The sequence below is a fragment of the Mastigoproctus giganteus genome, chromosome 7 (genome assembly GCF_048544385.1).
Source record: "Mastigoproctus giganteus isolate SK-2022 chromosome 7, ASM4854438v1, whole genome shotgun sequence".
In the NCBI taxonomy this organism is placed as follows: Eukaryota; Metazoa; Arthropoda; class Arachnida; order Uropygi; family Thelyphonidae; genus Mastigoproctus; species Mastigoproctus giganteus.
Genome location: NC_143581.1, coordinates 137,226,488 through 137,246,973, shown reverse-complemented (window position 1 = coordinate 137,246,973; position 20,486 = coordinate 137,226,488). Strand labels below are relative to the sequence as shown.

Below are 20,486 nucleotides of genomic sequence, written 5' to 3'. Positions count from 1 at the left end.
TCCAAAGGTATATGATATATAGTGACTCATCAAGCATGTTACAGGCTGTATTATCGATGAGGTATAACCTTCACCCAGTCCTGTCCCGGATCCAGCAGATGCTTTTTCTCTTGTTGAATTAGAATTTGATATTCGCTTCTGATGGATTCCAAGCCACATTGAGATCCGGGGAAATGAATTAGCTGATACCGCTACCAAGTCAGCCATTTCCGTGGATAATCATTGCCTGTCGTTCCCCAAACAGACTACAGACAAATAATACGCTCTAAATTATATTCCCATTGGCAAGATTCCTCGCACGGACAGGCCACAAATAAACTAATCACATCAAGCCTATAATCATGCAATGGCAGTCCAGTCTATGCAGGTTGCAAACAAAGGAAGTTGGTCTTTCTTGGCTCAACATAGGTCATAGTCATCGAACACATTACTTTTTTTGCTGAGGGCGGATAACCAACCTATGTGTGAGATGTGTAGCACAATTTTAACTATTAGTCACATTTTTATAGCGTGTCCTGTTTTTATAGAACCACGATGTTTATTTTTTAGAAATTTTAATAATAATAATTAAATAAATTTTCTGTTTATACTCCGGGACGACCAAACGGTCAGAGGAGTTATCTGGCTGAACCATCTACAGTCAGATTTTAGGTGATAGCGACAACATGTCTGAGATTTTTAACTTTTTATGCTCGGTCAATTTATATACAAAGTTTTAAGTTTATATTTTTTATTTACCTTTATACCATAGTATATCATGTTTACCTTCTTGACGTGGTAGCCAGTTTATAGGCTACCAAAAATTTTGTATCACTTTTAATTTTGACTTGCCGCATATGGCCTCAGTTGCCATGTGCCATTAAACACTAAACCAACCAACACTTATGCGTGTAGTCTTAGCAAGAAAAATAATCCCATCAGCATTGAACTTGCTCAGTCCATTCAAAGATCACACACAGGTGCCTAGTCTCCAGTCACTGCAATTTTCAGAGATGAAGCATTCTTGGTAAGAACACCCCTTTCTTCCCTTTACCAATCTCGTTTCTCCTTCTGTGTACCCTTTCCAGAGGGTCTGCATTCTTCCTAAAATGAAGCCTCGAGACATGTACAGTACTCAAGATGTGACCTGACCAATGCCTTATACTATGTGATAATCTCCTCCTTATCTCTGCTAGCAAAACCCTATGAGCTGCCCTGTCAGCCGATGTGCACTGCTCAGAGAACTTAATATCTGATTACAGTGATGCAATTGCTCCAGGACCCGAGATCACAGGAGTGTTCCTGAACAATACAATTAATGGTGGCATATGGGGTATCTAGTGACCTAATTTTTAGGCTTCTAAAAATATGTGCCAAGTCCCTGGGGCATTCTCTCTCTCTCTCTCAAATGTTCTTAATTGATATCAGACTGTTCACTGGCTCATGCAAGTGCTGGATGACTAACCACATACCTATAATTTGCAAGAATAGTTAGCTCTAACCTATGAAGTTTACTGAATAAGTGATACCACTAAAAGAGGAAAGAGACTCTCTTTTGCATGCAGTCGTTGATACGAGTGCTAAGTTGCTTTCTTAACAAAGCAGTGGTAGTACCACAAAATGTAGTAAATACGGTGGCATTACACCTGACAAGTGCACAAATTTCTTTTTAATTTCCAGAAAAGTTTTGGGTTTGGAGAATACTAATATTTCATCTTTTCTGAATGGATTGCAATAATTATGCTATGTAACTTTATTTTTAATAAAAAATTACATATTTAAAAAAATGTTGTTTTTTTACACCTTTTCTTTTCAAAAAAAAAACAAAAAAATTAATTCTGCTGAAAAAAAAAAAATTTACATAAAGTGCAATCATCAGTTTTTTAAACTACCGTATTTCTTCGATTCTAAGATGCACCTTAATTTCCGTACCACCAACAGAAAAAAAGGTTTGATTCTAAGAAAAAATAAAAAGCTAAAATAAATTTAACAAATATTTTTATTATAATAGAATTCAATTTACTAACAACAATGGTATTTATCAGTAGGTATGTTATTCATCACTTCCTTCTGAATCATCGTTATCTGAATCAATGTCAGAGTCTACTTCACATTCGGAGTCAGATTCTTCTGAGCCGTCATTATCTTCATTATCCCATAATATATCATCTTCTGAGCCATCTAGAGCATTGGTGATGCAACATTTTTTAAATGAGTGCTTGACTATTCTTTCTGGGATCAGCTTCCAATCTGTTGATACTCATTCTGCCAATTTTGATGCCGGTGCTTTCTTAATTTTTCCGGAAGGTGTCAGTGGAAGCTTGTCGGTCAGCAGCCAGGATTCATATTCCTTTCTCAAGTAAGCCTTAAATGGTTTGTTGACTAAAAAGTCGAGTGGCTGCAGTTGTCTAGTCATGCCAACAGGAATTACAACCAAGTCACCACATTTTTGCACAATTTTATTTTTGACCTGTTCGGACAAATGTCCACAAAATGCATCAAGTACTAGCATGCTAGGTGGGTTATGAAGACTTACCAGGACATCTCAAGCAGAAAAATTTGCTAAACAATTTGAACGCAACGATTTTGCTGTAGCAATGTTTTGATGTAGCAATGGTTGGTTGGATTGATTTAAAGACCGACATAACAGACGACTCCAGCAGTGTTCGTTAAAATCAAGTAGCAATGCATACCTCTGATCGTGGTATTCAGCCAACATTTTTTGTAATATATTTTACTTAATTCCTCCTGGAGTTTAATAAAAGTATTTCACGTCTCTGTATTTCATTTCTGTAAGGAGTTCACACAATATTTAGCCAGTCTTTCGTAAACTCTGCTGACATCCTTCCATTTTTTTTGTGCACACGCAATATTTGGGGGGAAATTTCATTCTTCGGTATGGTTTTTCGATTTAAAATTAAATATGGTGGCAACTTTCGACGATCAGCGGTAATGCATAGCATTACAGTGAAACACTGCTTTTCATAGCCTGTGCTTATAATCTTGATTTATTTGGCACCTTTAGCATTGACAGTGTAATTTCGAGGCATATCGAAGAACGGGGTTTCATCAGCATTTCCAATTTGACTAAACTCGTAGATTCTTTTTTTCCTTAATTTCATCACCTGTCACTGAAAATTAATCAGCTTCTGTTGAAATTCTGCAGGAATTTTTTGACAGATAGATTTTCGGTGCCTTAACGATAATCCGCTACGACACAAGTCTGTCATACCAGCCGCAACTGCCTTTAAAAATTATTTTCTCTATTCCAAGCGACTTGGAAATTTGTCTGGCTTTCAAATGCATGGCTTGTTGAGTGATGAGTAATCCTTTTGCACGTGTCTCCGTTACAAAACTTATCACAGCTTCATCGACTTGTGGAAATCTTCCTTTCTTAAGCTTTGTAAAGCATTTGCTTGTTGCTTTGCACAAAAATATGGAATTGTGATCATTTCTCCAACAACGAACATTTACTTCACTAATGTCAAAATGTCAGCCTGCAGCTCTATTTCCATGTTATTTTGCATACACAATAACTTTTAATTTCAATGCAATCTTTTTGACATTTTAATGTGCAATAAGGGATCAAAATGAACGAAATACAGTAACCCCACTTATTACATACTTTCGAAGATGCAAACAAAACTTCCTAGTTTTTGCCGAGTTGAGCTTCACTATAATGAAATAATGGTGGCTTCACATTTCGAAAGCACATGAAATCACCCACACCACTTTGTTCTCCAATGGAATTGGAGAATGCGATAACAGTCAAACTTGGAGGGGGGGGTTTCCACTTAAAAACAAAACGTGTGGTGCTGTGTGCAAAGCGTGGGAAAATTTTAAAAAAAATTGCAATTGTAAGACTCCATCAATTCTAAGATGCACTCCATTTTTAGAGATGTTGATGGGGGGAAAAAAAGTGTCTTAAAATCGAAGAAATATGGTAATTAATTTTTCTGTTGGAAACACTATTAAGCACATAAAATTTCAAACTTGTGCATGTGCTTATATTTATGCTTATTATGTGTAAATATATTTTTTATAATTTTTGATGTGAAAACATCTTTGGCAGCACCTACTAAATTTCAGACTTAAGTAAAACGAATCTGTCACGAGATGGAAATTATGCAAATGACGTCATTTCTGTAAAGTTTACTAATCTTAGCATTTCCTTTAGGTTTTTTGATTTGTATATATTGATTACGAATAAAAGAGCTTTGGTATTTTAAATATTTTATTGATCATTCACAAATTTCGATAATTTCAGCTGGAAGACACGATACAACTTTACTTTCAATAAAATTTCTTTTCTTTCAATCGAAATCATGACTCAAACCAGAGCAGCAAAGCAAAAGGCTCAAGCTAATGGGAATGCTGTGGCTCAGGGAAGAACTGAGAGGGGCAGTTGCCCTCTGAATCACAGCCTTTTAAGATGCACTATTTGCTTGATGTTTGCGGAGCAGTCAGGTATGGGACATGATACTGCCATGGGGGATGTCTTTGTATGTGCGCGATGCAAGGAGTGTAAGGAAATCAGGAGACAACTCAGCGTTGTTATGGGCCTATATGAGAGCTTGAAGGACAGGGTGGATGCCCTCGAAGGATTACAAGTGAGGGGCCCATCAAGCTCTCAGCTGCCCACACCAATGCCAGAGCTTGCACTTGGTCATCGCGCAACACAGCAGCAACCCCCAAGGCAGAATGCGCTGGTCCCAAAGGAACTAGTAGTTGTTGGTGACTCTATTGTCAGGGAAATGGGAAACATGCTTTGTAAAAAGGATAGGTGGAACAGGACCAGGGTATGTCTGCTAGGGGCAAAGGTTGATGACACTGTAGAGCGGATATCATCTTTTAAGGGCACAAAAGGTGAGATATTTGATGTTGGCACTAATGATAATAAGAGTAGGAGACCGGCGAAATTACTTAACAAGTACAGGTCACTGATGAAAAAAAGCCGTGAATTAGGGTTGAATTTGAAAGTGTCTGCAATTCTGCCCAGACACGATAGGAGGGAGTATATGATGAGAGCCCTGTCGATCAATTCGGCCCTGGAAAGATTGTGCAGTGCTCAAGTGGTAGAATTTTTTCAGCCTGGTCTATACTTGTTAACAGGAGAGACTGCTTCTACAGGGATGGGATACACTTAAATAGAAAGGGTGCAAGAATATTTGCTGATGCTATCGAGGCAGTGTTAGGTTGGTCGGAAAACTGCTAGCTTGAGGGGATACAAAGACGAATAGATTAACAGTAGCCACTGGCAGGGGTGAAAGAGAGTCTTGCACAGCTTCTATTGGAATGAGCAGAAGCCTGAAAAACAAGATTCAGGATATTTCAGAGACTGCTGGGAGTCATTGCGGTACAAGTAAACACATGGGTTGTGTTAGGGTAGCCAAGAATAGAAACAGGTGCATGTATACCTGCGTGTACACCAATGCTAGGAGTTTGGTAAATAAATTTGATGAATTTGAGGAATTGCTCAAAACATCAAGGGCAGATATTGTTGGGATATCAGAGACTTGGTGTCACACAGATATAAGGAATGCAGAACTGGAATTTGGGGAGTACAATGTCTACAGAAAGGATAGACAGGATAGGAAGGGAAGAGGGGGTTATGCTATTAGTTAAGAAACATAAAATCCAAGGAAGTGAAGCCAGTCGACATCGCTGGACAGTCAGTGTCGAGTCAGTTTGGTGTGACATAAGCATTGGGAGATCAAAATTGAGAGTAGGAGTGTGCTATAGGCCTAATGACTCTGATGAGTATAATAAGAAACTGTACAGAGAAATAGAGTGGGCCAGTAAATCAGAGAGTCTTATAATGGGGGATTTTAATTTCCCAGATATTGACTGGAATTTGGGGGCTGGTCACTCACACACTAGCAAGGCTTTTGTGGAATTATTGGATGATTGTTTTCTACATCAGCATGTTCAGGAGGCAACTAGAGGGAGTAATACTCTTGATTTGATTATCAGTAGTGATTCTTCATGCATTAAGAATCTGCAGATAAATGAACCACTAGGTGACAGTGATCACAGTGTTCTGAAGTGGGATTTACTCAAAGAGGTAACTACCATTAGGGGTAAAGGGAAGGGGTATTGCTTTTGTAAAGGCGACTATGATGGACTGAGACAGTATTTAAATTCTATACAGTGGGATCAACTGATGATGTTACCAACAGCAAATTCAAAATGGGAAGCATTCAAAGAACTTACCTTGGGAGCTACTAGGCTTTACATACCAACTAAGAAATATTGTTCAATGTTTAGGCCTAAATGGATGTCAGATGAACTAATGAGGCATATGGCAGAGAAGAAAAATGCATGGGATACATACAAATTAACACGTAACACGGAAGATACAAGTTGATATGATAGATACAAGTTGATCTGTAACCAAGTTACAAATTAGGTTAGGCAAGCGAAGGCAGATTACGAGAAATGCTTGGCAAGGGATGCAAATAAAAACAGCAAAGAGTTCTTTACTTATGTGAACTCTAGAAGGAAGGGGATGAATCAGATTGGTCCACTTGATATCGATGGGTCAACTGTTGATGATCCTGCTCAGGTAGCTAATAAACTAAATGAATATTTTGCATCGACATTCACACATGAGGAGTTATTCAGCGAGGGGAATGCCAGAGGTGTATTCAACTCCGGCAGTAAGCTAGAGAATCTTGTAATAACTGAGAGTAAAGTGGAGGAGAAATTGTTGAAGATAAACACAAGAAAGGCACCTGGGGTGGATGGGATCTATCCAGTTATATTAAAGGAGGCAGCAAAGGAAGTAAGCAAACCCTTAGCCATAATTATGAGAGCTTCCTTGGACTCAGGGGAGGTACCCACAGACTGGAGATGTGCAAATGTGACTCCAATTCACAAAGGAGGATCAAAGGCTGACACAAGTAATTATAGACCTGTGAGTTTAACTTCTGTTCCCAGAAAATTAATGGAGGCTCTGGTTAAAGAAGCACTTCAGGATCATCTAGACAAGACTTCAGTTATAGCTCGGACACAGCATGGTTTTGTTAAGGGGAAGTCTTACCTGACCAATTTGATTGGATACTATGATGCAGTCACAAAAGAACTGGATGCAGGGAATAACTTTGATATTATATACTTGGATCTTAGAAAGGCTTTTGATACTGTTGCACATGGAAGAGTGCTACACAAATTGGAGCAGTGTGGCATTGGAGGCAAATTGCTGCTATGGATAAAGGGGTGGTTGAGGGGGAGAAGACAGCAAGTGGTAATCAATGGACACTGCTCATCGTGGACTAATGTCATTAGTGGAGTCCCTCAGGGTTCAGTATTATGTCCTTTATTGTTTTCTGTATTTATAAATGATATTGATGATGGTATATCAAGCTTAATGTCCAAATTTGCAGACAATACAAAGGTTGGCAGGGTTGTCAAGGACACTACTGACACTATGCTGCTGCAACAGGATCTTGAAAGGTTGAGCAGATGGGCTGAGAGGTGGCAAATGAAGTTTAACATTGACAAATGTAAAGTACTACATATGGGAAACAGCAACCCCAGAGCAACGTATCAACTCTGTGGTACTACACTGACAGTGGTAGAGAATGAAAGGGACCTGGGGGTGGTTGTGCAGGCAGATATGAAGTTCTCTGAGCAGTGTAGACGGGCTGCAAGAGTAGCTCATGGTGTATTGTCAATGATGTATAGGAATTTTTTTAGCAGGGATAAGGAGGTGATTATTTCCTTGTATAAGGCAATGGTCAGGCCACACCTAGAGTACTGTATACAGGCCTGGAGGCCCCATTTCAAGAAGGATGTAGAGCTGCTGGAACGAGTACAGAGAAGGGCAACAAGATTAGTGAATGGAACAAAGGGGTGCTCTTACGAAGAAAGGCTTAACTTTTGCGAATTACAGTGTCTGGAGGCTAGGCACCAGCGAGGTGATCTGATAGAGGTGTACAAAGCCTTGAATGGTTTGAGCATGCTCAGTGCTGATGGGATTCTTCCTCTTGCTCAGAATAATCGCCTGAGAGGGCATAAATTCAAATTGAGGAAAGAGAGATGTAGGATAGATGTGCGGAAATTTGCCTTTAGCCAGTGGGTGGTTGGTAGGTGGAACAGACTTCCATCCCTTGTCGTGGAAGTTGATAGCCTAAATAAGTTTAAAGCTCAGCTGGACAGGTATTTTGAACGAACAGCAGGGTGAAGTGGAAGTGGTTATTTTTTATTTTACTTTATTTTTTTTTTGGCTGATGCTGCATACGCTTGCTTTCTTGCATCAAATGCCTCTACTAATGCTAATGCTAATTGGAGAAATGTTCCGTTGTACATAATTAATCGTCACTTCGGGAACATCATTGTTAGATGGAGCAGCATTGCTGGTTGAAGGCACTGCTAAATCTAACACTTGATTTTTCTGTTTGTCTTTTATGCAATCTTGATAGTCTTTGTTGTTCACGTGCACTCATTGCTATCTCAGTCTTTATTTTCTTAGGCATATTTAGCTTCAGCATCATTCCACACCCAACTATAGCAGTGTGGCATTCAGTCCATTTCGCTAATCAAAATTATCGATGTAAGAGCATCTATAGCAGCAACTAACAATGGAAATGTAATGAAAATGTGATTGCAACAATACAAATACTTGTCTCGTTGCTGTCTCGTTGCTCATACTATTCAACAAATGGCTACAATCAAATAAGTAATTATGCTATTGGCTTGGATTTTGCTAACCTCTTCCAAATGTTGATTCGGTAGAGAAAGTAGAATCCATAAGCATAAAACGTTACATCATTCATTCTAAATATATTGGACTGAAGTATGATGCTGATGTCACTAACGTTGATTCGGTAGGGTAGCGGGTGTGAGCATAAAACATTACATCATTCATAATTTCAGTTCTAGCTGTTTGATTTTAAAATGGTTCTGATTTTCGTCAAAGATGTTTTCACATAAAACCATCTTTTGTGCATACAAGGTACACATGCACATTTATTTAAAATATATGTATCAGGTATTATTATTCATTTCTTTTCAAAATTTATTTCAAATTTGGCATGTGTGTATGTGCAAAATTTGAAATGTTCTTATTTCACTTCCTGCAGATTAGTAGATATCTTAGTAAACATTGTATTTCATGTGCTCATATTTATTTATGTGTAAACAATAAGAAATCTTGCAAGCATAACTTGTGTGATATTGTGGCTGTGTACTTAATTAGGAGAGAAAAAGGAAGTATCTTGGACTATAAACAAAACATAATTTGAAACTTCATAGCAATGTCAGTGCCCATCAAGTCCCATGCCACTCTTCACCCAAATAGTTGCAATGTTGGTGGTGCTGCACCAAACAGGTCATTCATTTAATTACTCTGAAAAAGTTGTAAAAATGGCTTTAGAAAATGTTTCAATAAATGTTCGTCTGTATTTAGGAAATTGAAAAAAAATTTCAGATGCCTAATCATTAAACAAAGGGTAACGTGGGATATTTATTTTCGAACTACATCTGTATAGTGGAGTTCTTGCCGCCACTGGGTTAATATTCCCAATTGAAAATGGCGGATTTTTTTTTTTTTTTTACATTACAGGTAGTTCTCGACTTTACGAGTTAATTCATTCCTAGCACGCGCTCATAAAGCAGGAGCTTATTTCCCATAGACATAATGTTAAAAGTAGTGGTTATGTTATAAACAATGAAATTAGTTAGCTAATTAGTTTGTTTAAACAATGAATCCAAAGAAATTAAAACGTAGCCTGTAAAATAAAGCAAATTGTAATAATAGAGAAATTATTTGTGACTTACAAATGTTAAAGAATGTTTATTCTTCATGATCATCATCGACTAAATGCACACTCTTTTATCACTCATTATTGGCTCAGCACTCGGTTTGTTGCACAAGGAGTCGTCGTCTTCAGAAATGCTTCAAGAGGCATTTGTTTCAAAGATAATCTTCTATTTTCTTTATAAATTTCAATAGCATGCATAAGCATTTTTTAACAGAACTCACAAATTGCAACTAACACGATTTGCGCGTAGTAACAAGTTTACAAAGTTTAAAAAAAAAAAGAGTGAATAGAAGATTCTGGAAATTTGTTTTTTATGCAATTGAAGATTTCAGTAAAGGGCAAACACATTTTACCATAATAACTTAAAAACCTACACAATTCCAGCTATTGGAATTTTCACAAATGCACTAACAGAAAAGCCCACTAAGCCAGAAAGTGCAGATTGTTTTTATTGTTTTATGGTCGTGACCTCCAGAAATGTGTTTTAGAAAAATATCACAAAGCCGTTCGGCCGCAAGTGCCAAGCGAATTTTTGTGCCATATATAGAGAGTGCTCTTACTCAGCGAATAAGTTATATTTACTTTAGTGTCTTTTCTTCCTGTTTTACTCAAGTGATTCTTTACGTAAAAGCTTTCAAGTAAGAATCCAGAAAGGAAATTCACCTTTATTTCCTTATACATATTTATTTAACCCGTACTAACCCAACTAACTTCCTCAACTGCTTGGTCACTGGTGGCACAGCTCCTGCCTCCACGTGACGGGGCCGGTAACCTGGGAGAAGAAAATTACTCTCCCGGAGCTAAAAGGAGCAAAGATGGATTTAAATAATTTTCCTCCTTTAGAGCCATCAAGCTCAAGGTCTGAAATGTCTAATGAAAATGACTCAAACCAACCTAAAAGACTTCAAGTAGAAGTAGAGTGTCATAACCTCCCTAACTTTCTGGTGATACATTCTCTGTCTACTCAGCCTGTGGGCAAGCTGTCGCCATTTATGATCCAAAAATATTTAGAATCAATTTGCACAATCACCAAAAATGGTGAAGAGACTACAATCAGGAGACCTCCTGGTTGAAACAGCCACCGCCAAACATTCTGAGTGGCTATTAAAGACAAAAACATTTGATGGGTTGCCAGTATCTGTTACTCCCCGCAATACTTTAAATTCATCGAAAGGCATCATCACAGAGTGGGACCTGCTTTCAGTGTCTGAGGAGGAGTTAGTCCACGAACTTAGTAATCAGAAGATAATCAGTGCGAAGTGCATAATGATTGAAAAAGATGGAAATCTCATACCAACTCGATCCATCATTTTAACCTTCAGCATTCCTGATTTGCCATCCACTGTAAAAGCTGGCTATTTAAACTGCCGGATTCAGCCGTACATTCTGAATTCTCTTCGCTGTTTTAATGCCAGAAATGTGGCCATTCTCATCAGGTATGCAGAGGTGATGCCATCTGTCCTATATGTGTCACAAGCAGATTGCTCAGCCTCAGCCCCCGTGTGTCCCAACTGCAAAGGAAGTCATCCTGCAATTTCTAAAACATGCGTTATGTGGAAAACTGGAAAGAAAATTCAGAGATACAAAATAGAACATAAAGTAACATATACTGAAGCGCAGACAAATTATGTCAACCCTTAAGACGCATAAGAACCCTTTCTGGATTCTTATGCATCTCGCACCTGAAACTATATTTCAACTGCAGCTCAAACAGATGTGTCAATACCACCGAACACCTCTTTGGCAAATTGGGTTAAAGAAACCTTATCAACCTCCAGAAAAGATACTCCTAAACCTAAAACCAGTGAAGCCACAAACACCCCAATTAGTATCCCAACTGATACTCCAACAGTCTCGCAGGACACTGAAAGAGTGAAAACTACTAAAGATTGTAAGAAAGCTGAACCTCAAACAAACAGTATGGAAGTGGATGTACACCCGGATTATGAGGAACTCATCCTAGAATTGCATGCCAATGACACTATGGATACTGGTCGGCCCACATTCCCAAAAAAAGATCGGAAAAAATGTCCTGTATCCAAAAAACAGCCAGATGAATCATCCTCAAATAAACCTAAATAATGCATAACATCACACAGTGGAATTGTAGCCATTCTGATGACTTAAAAGATTTAATAGCTCAATTCAACCCCATGGCTGTATGCGTACAGGAAACATTCTTGTCACCCCAAGTTTCGCCAGAATTCTCCAAATATATGATGTATAGACGAGATAGAAACTCAGTCTCCTGCACGTGGAGGAGTAGCCATTCTGGTTAATTCTAATGTGCCATCCAAGCCGATCCAGTTAATAACAAATCTTGAAGCTGTGGCTACTCATATTGCAGTTGGTACATCAGATACTCTTGTTACCGTTTATATTTCACCATTCAGAACTTGACAATTTCATTACACAACTTCCAACTCCAATTTGTCTTTTCGGTGACTTTAATGGACACCATCCATTGTGGGGGTCCTCTCCAATGGACAGAAGAGGCAAATTAATTGAACAATTTATGAATAATAGTTATCTTAATTTACTAAACACTGGATCTCCTACTTATATCCACCTACCTACCTACAGGATCTTCTTCTGCAGTTGACTTGTCAATTTGCTCTCCATCCATCTTTCCAGTCCTGGCATGGTCGGTATTATCCGGTCCCTTTAACAGTGACCATTTTCCAATTATTTGCTCAATACAAACAGCGGTAACTCAAAATCCTAACCCACGATCCAGTTGGAAGTTTAGTAAGGCGAACTGGGATGGCTATTCTGCCCAAATGCTCTTAGACAGAATTTATGTCCAACAGAAACATATTGATGATGTAACTACTTACATCACCAATCAGATTCTGACTGCGGCAAATGCTTTCGTTCCAAAATCCAAGACATTTCGTGCTCACCAAAATCACTGGTGGAATGCAGAGTGCTCTATTGCCAAACAAGATAAAAACGGTGCATGGAATGATTTTCAAAAGTGTCCTGCTACCATTAACTTAATTGCTTATAAAAGGCTTAAAACAAAAGCAAGGCAAATTAGAAGGAAATCAAAATGCAAGTCGTGGATTTCTTTATCAACCATCACAAAAGACACTGACACACAGATCATCTGGAGAAGGATACAGGCGCTAAATGGTAAATTTGTTCGGCTGCCCTCTCCTATACATCACTGGAAAGGAAAAGACATGTCTATACCAGAAAAAGTTGCCAGTGCGTTAGCAGAATCTTTTGCCACCATCTCTGCTACTGTTTCCTATGCATCCTCCTTCCAGAGTATTAAAGATCGTGCAGAATTTTTTATAAAATTAACTTCTCAACGTGCCACTCCTTTCCGTACAATCAACCATTTACATTAATAGAACTGAAATAATCATTAAATAGATCTCACAACAGTGCTTCAGGGCCAGTTGGTAGGTTCGTTACATTATGCTAAAGCATTTACACGAAGAGGACTTGTGTACCCTGTTGATTTTCTACAATCAGAGCGTCTCTGAAAATGTCTATCCTTCTTCCTGGTGACATTCATTCATTATCACCATACGAAAACCAGGCAATGATCCTACCCTGGTTAAAAATTATAGGCCAATATCTCTTATGAGCTGCGTAGGGAAAATTTTCGAAAGGATGATTCATACAAGACTCACTTACATCCTGGAATCACAGAATTCCTTCCAGACCATCGGTATGGATTTCGGAAGAACAGATCAACACTAGACGTGCTTATCAAAGCTGAATCTCATATTCACAATGCCTTTGTCATGAGACAACATCTAGTCATGGTCAACTTAGATCTTGAAAAGGCATTCAGCATGACTTGGTGTCATGGTATTATAATGGATCTTTACCATCTAGGTCTAAGGGGACAGTTGCCTGAAATAATTCAAAATTTCTTGCGACTTCGGTATTTTCAGGTCCAATATAAAAATGCACTCTCTACATCTCACATTCAAGAGGAAGGCGTACCACAGGGTTCGATACTTAGGCCAACACTGTTTGCAATATGACACGGAACATCCCAAAAACCGTTGAAACTTACATGTGTGCAGACGATCTTACCATTTCATGTCAGTTCAAAAGTATGAACACCATTGAACGGCAGCTCCAACTAGCCATAAACAAAATAGATTCCTGGACTTCCCGGAATGGTTATCGACTGTCAGAAAATAAATGCACTGCAAGTTACGGGCTCTCCATCCTGACCCTGAACTAGAAATAAACAAAACTCCAATCCCACTTGTTAATACCGTTAGATTTCTTGGACTGATATTAGACAGAAAGCTAAACTTCCAAGCTCATGTCACTCATTTAAGAACTACTTGTCTAAAGCATATGAATATACTTCGATCAGTCTCGTCCATGTCATGGGGACGGATAGGTATCCTTACTACACCTGTACAAGTTGCTAATCCGTTCACACTTGGATTACGGTTCTTCAGTATATGACTCTGCTAGGGTAAGCACATTAGAATGGCTAAACGTCATACAGCACGGTGCTCTGAGGACAGCCCTAGGAGCTTTCGGGACTTCTCCGATCCAAAGTCTTTATATTGAAGCACATGATCCCCCATTACACCTACGTAGAAAAACACTACTGCTCCAATATGCTGTTAAGATCCAGAGTCTACCATCGCCCCAGTTTGGGAGTATCTCTATAATACTCGGTGGGAATCGTTCTATGAGAGCAAATCAAATGAAAATAGACCTGCATTACTCAGGATTAAAGGGCTTGTTCAGAGTTGGAATGTCAATTTAAATGAAAATTTTCAGGACACAACTGCACCTGTTTCACCTTGGACTTATGTGTCTGTCTCTCACAATGTGCACTTTCTCCAGTGGGGGAAAAATATTATACCACCCTGCAATATCACAGTTACACTCAGTTCATGCTACTATGAACAACCATGCCTATAAAATTTATACAAATGGTTCTAAAACTGACAAAATGTTAGGTGCTGCTGCAGTTTTTCCTTCACGTACGATTTCAATCGCACTACACTAGCTTGCAGCGTCTTCACAACTGAATTATATACCATTAAGTTAGTGCTTAGTAAGAATATTAAGCTTTCCATCTTACCTGCCATAATTTACACTGACTCCCTCAATGCTGTCTCTGCCATAATAAATAAAGAATAGCTGGGAATGAATCTGTTTCTCATATTCTCATCCTATCTTGAAACAGATTCATTCCCAGCTATTCTGCTGCAGTGTGTCCAATCAGTCGATTAGTTTCTGCTGGATCCCTGGCCATTCTGGCATTCCTGGAAATGAAAATGCTGACTTTGCCGCTAAACATCCTCAAAACACTCTCACAATATCCTCAGGTTCCTTACACTGACTATAAGTCTGTCATTCGTAAATCATGCTACGATAAATGGTCACAGATATGGAAAGGTAACATAAACAATAAACTTTACCAGATAAAAGAAGATCCAAAGCTGTGGCTCTCTAGCTTCCGATGAAACAGATGAGAAGAAGTGGTATTGGCAAGGCTCAGAATTGGACACGCTCTCCATCTCTTCCTGCTACTGGGAGAAAACCCACCTCAGTGCTCATCCTGTCAGACGAAACTTACGGTTCGTCATTTTCTGGTTGAGTGTCCCTTATATTCAACCATTCGATCAAACACTTTCCAGTCACTCTTAATGTTTAACATATCATCTAATTTATCTCATATATTAGGAAATGAAGCCGATATACATGTATTTAAAACATATTGGCCTATACAGGAGCATATAATTTAACATCTCTAATGATATGTGCCTGTAAATAAACTGTGAACAGACACAATTTGGCCTCAGTAGCCCTTGTGTCGTTAATCCCAACAACAACAAAGCCGTTCAAAATGGGTTCTTATAACATATGATAATGATGAAAGTGTAGTGCATTTAATGATTTTCAATTGGTAACTAATACAATTTACACTATAAAAAACAACCTTTAAGGAAGTTATATAGCGAAAATTTAAACTTCTGAGGTCATGAAATTAATTTTTTTTTTGTTAGTTGGCGCATCGGCTTCTGTGGCCATAATGCACCTCCCAAAGGTTTTGCATTTTACTCTGATCCAAGCCCAAGGTGGGATTTGAACCCGCGACCTTTGGGTTGCCAGGCAGGCACTTTACCCACCTAGCTAGCGGTCAACGTGGAATGAATTGCCAAGAAACAATGTGTTATTGGGTTCACATTACGATATTTTGGTGACATGATGGTAACGGATTAATATCGTAAAGTGGGGTACACTGTATTGTATACCTATGCACGTGGTTTGAAATGTGGCATTTATGAATGTTTATCATTAATTTTTTGCAAATGTTCATATTTTTATTTATTGATACTTGGGGAGGGGGGGGGGGTGACTTGTAACCGGGAACTCGTAAAGCGAGAACTGCCTGTATATACTTTTTAAAAAAATTTTAAATTTAAATTATTTTTTTTTATTGTTCTTTTTGTGTTCATTTGAATTTAAATTTTTCTTTAATTTAGCCTAATCGTACTTACTATTTAGAAGATCCTGAAGGATATGCCTTGGAATGGTGTAGAGTTATTGATGAAGTGAGGAAAGCTACTTACAAACAGTGCTCTTAACATTAGCAGTGATTTAGGATGTTGCAGCTGAAGAATTAAAGTGGGATTTGTAGTTCGCATTCAGAATTATTCTTAAATTGTACATAATGATGAAATAGCTGTCATAGAGCAGAATTTTTTGCTAAGAATTGAATTAACATAATATAAATGTCATTTTTTATATATTTGGGAAATGTGGATTTTTTTTTCCTCCCTTTGAGAAATTAAGTGTTTGAACATAAATACAGATCATAGTATTGTGTTTTACAAGCAAATTTAATACAAGTGAATCCTTAATATTCTTGAGATGGTAAAGTTGCTAATACCTTAAATATTTATTTGAAAATTTGAATTCAGAAAATATAACAATTCTGAGCAGTTCCTAATATTTGCCTGAAAATTTCCCCCTCATCATTAAGTAGTCATGTTATTTTAAATAGCACACTTTAAGCAATGTTTTGAACTAAATGTTTTTTTAAACTGAATTAAATTGTATTTAAGTACTAGTTATTTAAAATTTTTGAAATTTAATCGATTTTTGGTCAAGATGTTCTCTCTTTCTTGTGCTTTTTTTTTTTTTTTTTCGGATTTAACAAGATTTTGAGATGCCACGAGGATCTGTAAGGCAAACAGCACTGTACACAGCTAATAATCTTGAACCCTAGAAACAGTCAAAATAGTTCATGCCTTGATCGCATCTGATTGTCCAATAACTCTTCAAATGATAGAACAACAACAACATCCCATTAACGAAAAAACGATTTGAGCAAGCAGAAGATCTGCTCTAGATTCATTGCACATTGCATGACTTGTGAACAAAAGCTCTCTGGCACAGAGCATGCAAGGAGGCTCATTCAAGCTGTTAATGATCTCTGCTTGCTTGATTCATTCATTTTATTTTCAAAAATTCAAAACCAAATCGATATTGATAACTTGGTTCAATAACAAATTGCATCATGAGGAATTTTTTCTGCCCAGTAAGACATTTCTTTTTCCATTTTATGGTCACACCTTTGCCATTCCAGTTATTAGTCTATGTTCCAGTACAGATTGCTGATCACTGTGCAACATTTCCAGCTACAAGAAATGGTTAGGAGAAAGATAGATTTTCTTGCTAAGGATGGTCATAAAATATGGGCTGATTTTCTGAGATGCAGGAAATAACTGGAGTATTTCTCCTATGTGGGGAAAAAACTTGATATCAAGTTTTTGGTCTTGCCTTTCTGCTCAAGGAGATAGCTTTTATCAGGTCATAGGAACAATATAGGAGCATTGCTTCCTGGATGGGGCTTGGGGCAGAATGGTCATCATCCTGAACAAAAAAGTGGGAACTGTACAATAATGCACCAGACTCCTGCCATTGACTAGTAGAAGATAAATTTGACAAATCCACTTAAGCTGGAACAAGCATACTCTGCCCTATGGAAATTTTATTAACCATTTTTCAAAGGAAAAATACTGAGAAGACAATAAAAAATTAACACCCACCCAGCTGTTTGATGTGGTGGATCATATTGCACATCTTCATGTGTTGTGTTCTAGAAGTGAGTTAAGTTGGGAACTCTTGTTAAAGATACCCCTTAACAAAGCTCACATCTTGGAGACAACAAGACCTGACCTGAGATGTCACCAGCTTGTTCATATCCAGAGTTGCAAGATGGGTAAATCTTGCATTCGTACTGGGTTCTCCCAGTACGAATGCAAGAGCTAAAGTGGGTAAATTTCATGCATCACATAGCCCATCCGGTCTGTTTTCACAAGACAGTGGAAGATTAAGGTCCATTGATGTCCTCAATTTTGCTAATGAATTTAGTTTTGTCACCATCCCAGTTTAGATCATTCATGGTGTTTCTCTGCAATACCATAAATATTTCACTTTTACCAAAAGGGTAAAAGTGAAAAAATCTGAAATTTTGCAAGTTAGGAACTCGCAAAATTTCAGATTTTTTCATACTAAGTCACAGAGTGACTTAGTGAAAAGTGTATGGGTGTAATCCTTCATGATTCAGTGAAACCAAATCACAAGGACACACACATGTCCATTTTTCCTTCATACTGCACATCAGTTTATAAGTAAATATAGTAAACAAATTTCAGTTCTAACTCTGAAACAAAAATAATCTATGAGGTGACAGTTAACAGAAGGTGATGGATAAAGGGGTGACAGAATAGCGAGATTTTACTGTGCTTGTTTATAGAATAATGCTGGGAACATAGTAATTGAATTTGAACTATTGGTTATGTTATCAGATATGGACATATCAGAAATGGGACAAATCTGATAGGATTATCAGAATTTGTCAAAGAGAGAGACAGAATGAGGGGGAATTCTGCTCTTGATTAATAAGCAAATAGATTCTGATACAGTGCACGTAATGACACGGATGCAGTGTAATCTTGATTCAGTCTGGTGTAATATAAACAGTGGGAAAACAAAAATAAGAGTAGGAGTATGTTGCAGACGTATATAGTGGGTCAGTAAATCAGAATGCCTTATAATGAGGGATTTTAACTTTCTGAACATTGACTTGAACTTGTAAGTTGATCACTCACTCAGCAACAGAATGTTTCCCTGGATTTATCAGTTCACTGATTTCTTTACCAACATACTGGCAACAAGAGAAAGAATAATCTTGATCACATTATCACAGTAAATGTATTAAGAACCTTTTAGGTAAAGGAATTACTGTGTAAAATGGCAGTGATCACAGTGTCCTAATATGAGATTTGTTTAAAGATATAATTATTGTTGTCAGGTGTAGATGGAAAATATTTTGCTTCTTCAAAGGTTATTTCAGTGGGCTTCCACAAGTTTTAAATTCTTTTCAGTGGGATCCACTGATATTGTTAGCAAATTCAAATGCCAAATTGGATGTGTTCATCCAATTTGGCATTTGACTTTGAATCCAGGAAAGTTACTATAAAAGCTTTTTTTAAACTCTTATGACAAATACATGAGGCTGTACAGGTTTAAGAACTATGTAGTTATAAATGAACTGAATATATCACATGACCTGATGACAACAGTGTCAGACAAGAAACTGCTTGGGATGATTATAAATTATCAGGGGAACACAGAAGGCTCAGTAAGTATAAACTAGCCAGCAATCAAGTTTTACTAAGAGGGCGGGCATAAGGAATTCTAAGGCAGGTTACAAGAGGCCTGTGATTAAGAATGAAAAGAATTCTTTGCTTATGTTAAAATTAGAAGAAAAAGATGAACCACATTAATTTCACTAGATATGATTGGCATAATTGATTCTGTACAGTTTGCTGACCAACAAATAAGCATTCACATGTGAAGTTTTTAGGGATGAGGATACCAGAAGCATACCTATATTCAATTGGGAGTTAAACGATTTTAATAACTAAAAAGAAGATGGAAAAGAAATTACTGCAGCTAAAACTAACAAAGCACCTGGGACTGTATAACATAGCCTATTATATTAAAAGAAACAGTAAAAGTAGTCGTCAAACCTTTAGCTATAACTGAGGGCACCCTAGAAGTCATTTGAAGCTCTAAATTGGAAATTTCCATGTCTGTTTCCTATTAACAAGGGTGGCTCAGAGGGTGAGGTGGTTAACTGCAGACCTGATAAGTTTGACTTCTGTGCCAGAAAAAATACTGGAATTGATAGTAATGCAAGAGTAATGAGTAATGCAATAAGTAATAAAAGACATCTTGATAGGAGTGGAGCTATAAGATAATGAGACCGTTACCAATGGATTGTTAAAGGAAGATCATGCCTGACTAATCTGACAAAAGTTTCTGTAGTTAAAGGTAGCAACATCTTTATATTGATTTAGTTCTTAATAGAAATTATGAAGTTGTCATGAAGGAACTAGATGTAAAGAATAATTTTGTCATCATATACCAAGGTTTGGTTTATGAATTAGAGCAGTGTGGCATTAAAAGCAAATTACTGCTGTGGATAAAAGGACAGTTGAGCAATAGGAGATAGTGAGTTTATAATGCCCACTGCTTTACATAGACTAATGAGTGGGTTTCCACATTGTGCAATGAACCTCATTTTACTGTTTTTAATATTTATTAACAATCAGTGTACATATATGTCCAAGTTTACTCTGGATAAAAAGGTGAGCAGGGTGGTTAACTCTTTGGTAACATATCTACATTTTTAACGTGCAGGCTGTAGGGTGATATATAGGTCTAAATTTT

The 20,486-nt window shown here is 37.6% G+C and overlaps 1 protein-coding gene across 1 annotated transcript in view; it reads left to right on the top strand.

The window, feature by feature from the left end:
- Pdk1 (Phosphoinositide-dependent kinase 1) overlaps window positions 1–16,489 on the top strand; it is a 595,617-nt gene extending 579,128 nt beyond the window's left edge. The window contains exon 14 of the mRNA XM_090377106.1: window positions 16,226–16,489. Coding sequence (XP_090233232.1) covers window positions 16,226–16,327 — 102 coding nt within the window. The 3' untranslated portion in view covers window positions 16,328–16,489. The remainder of the gene's footprint in view (window positions 1–16,225) is intronic.
- Window positions 16,490–20,486: the final 3,997 nt, after the last annotated feature.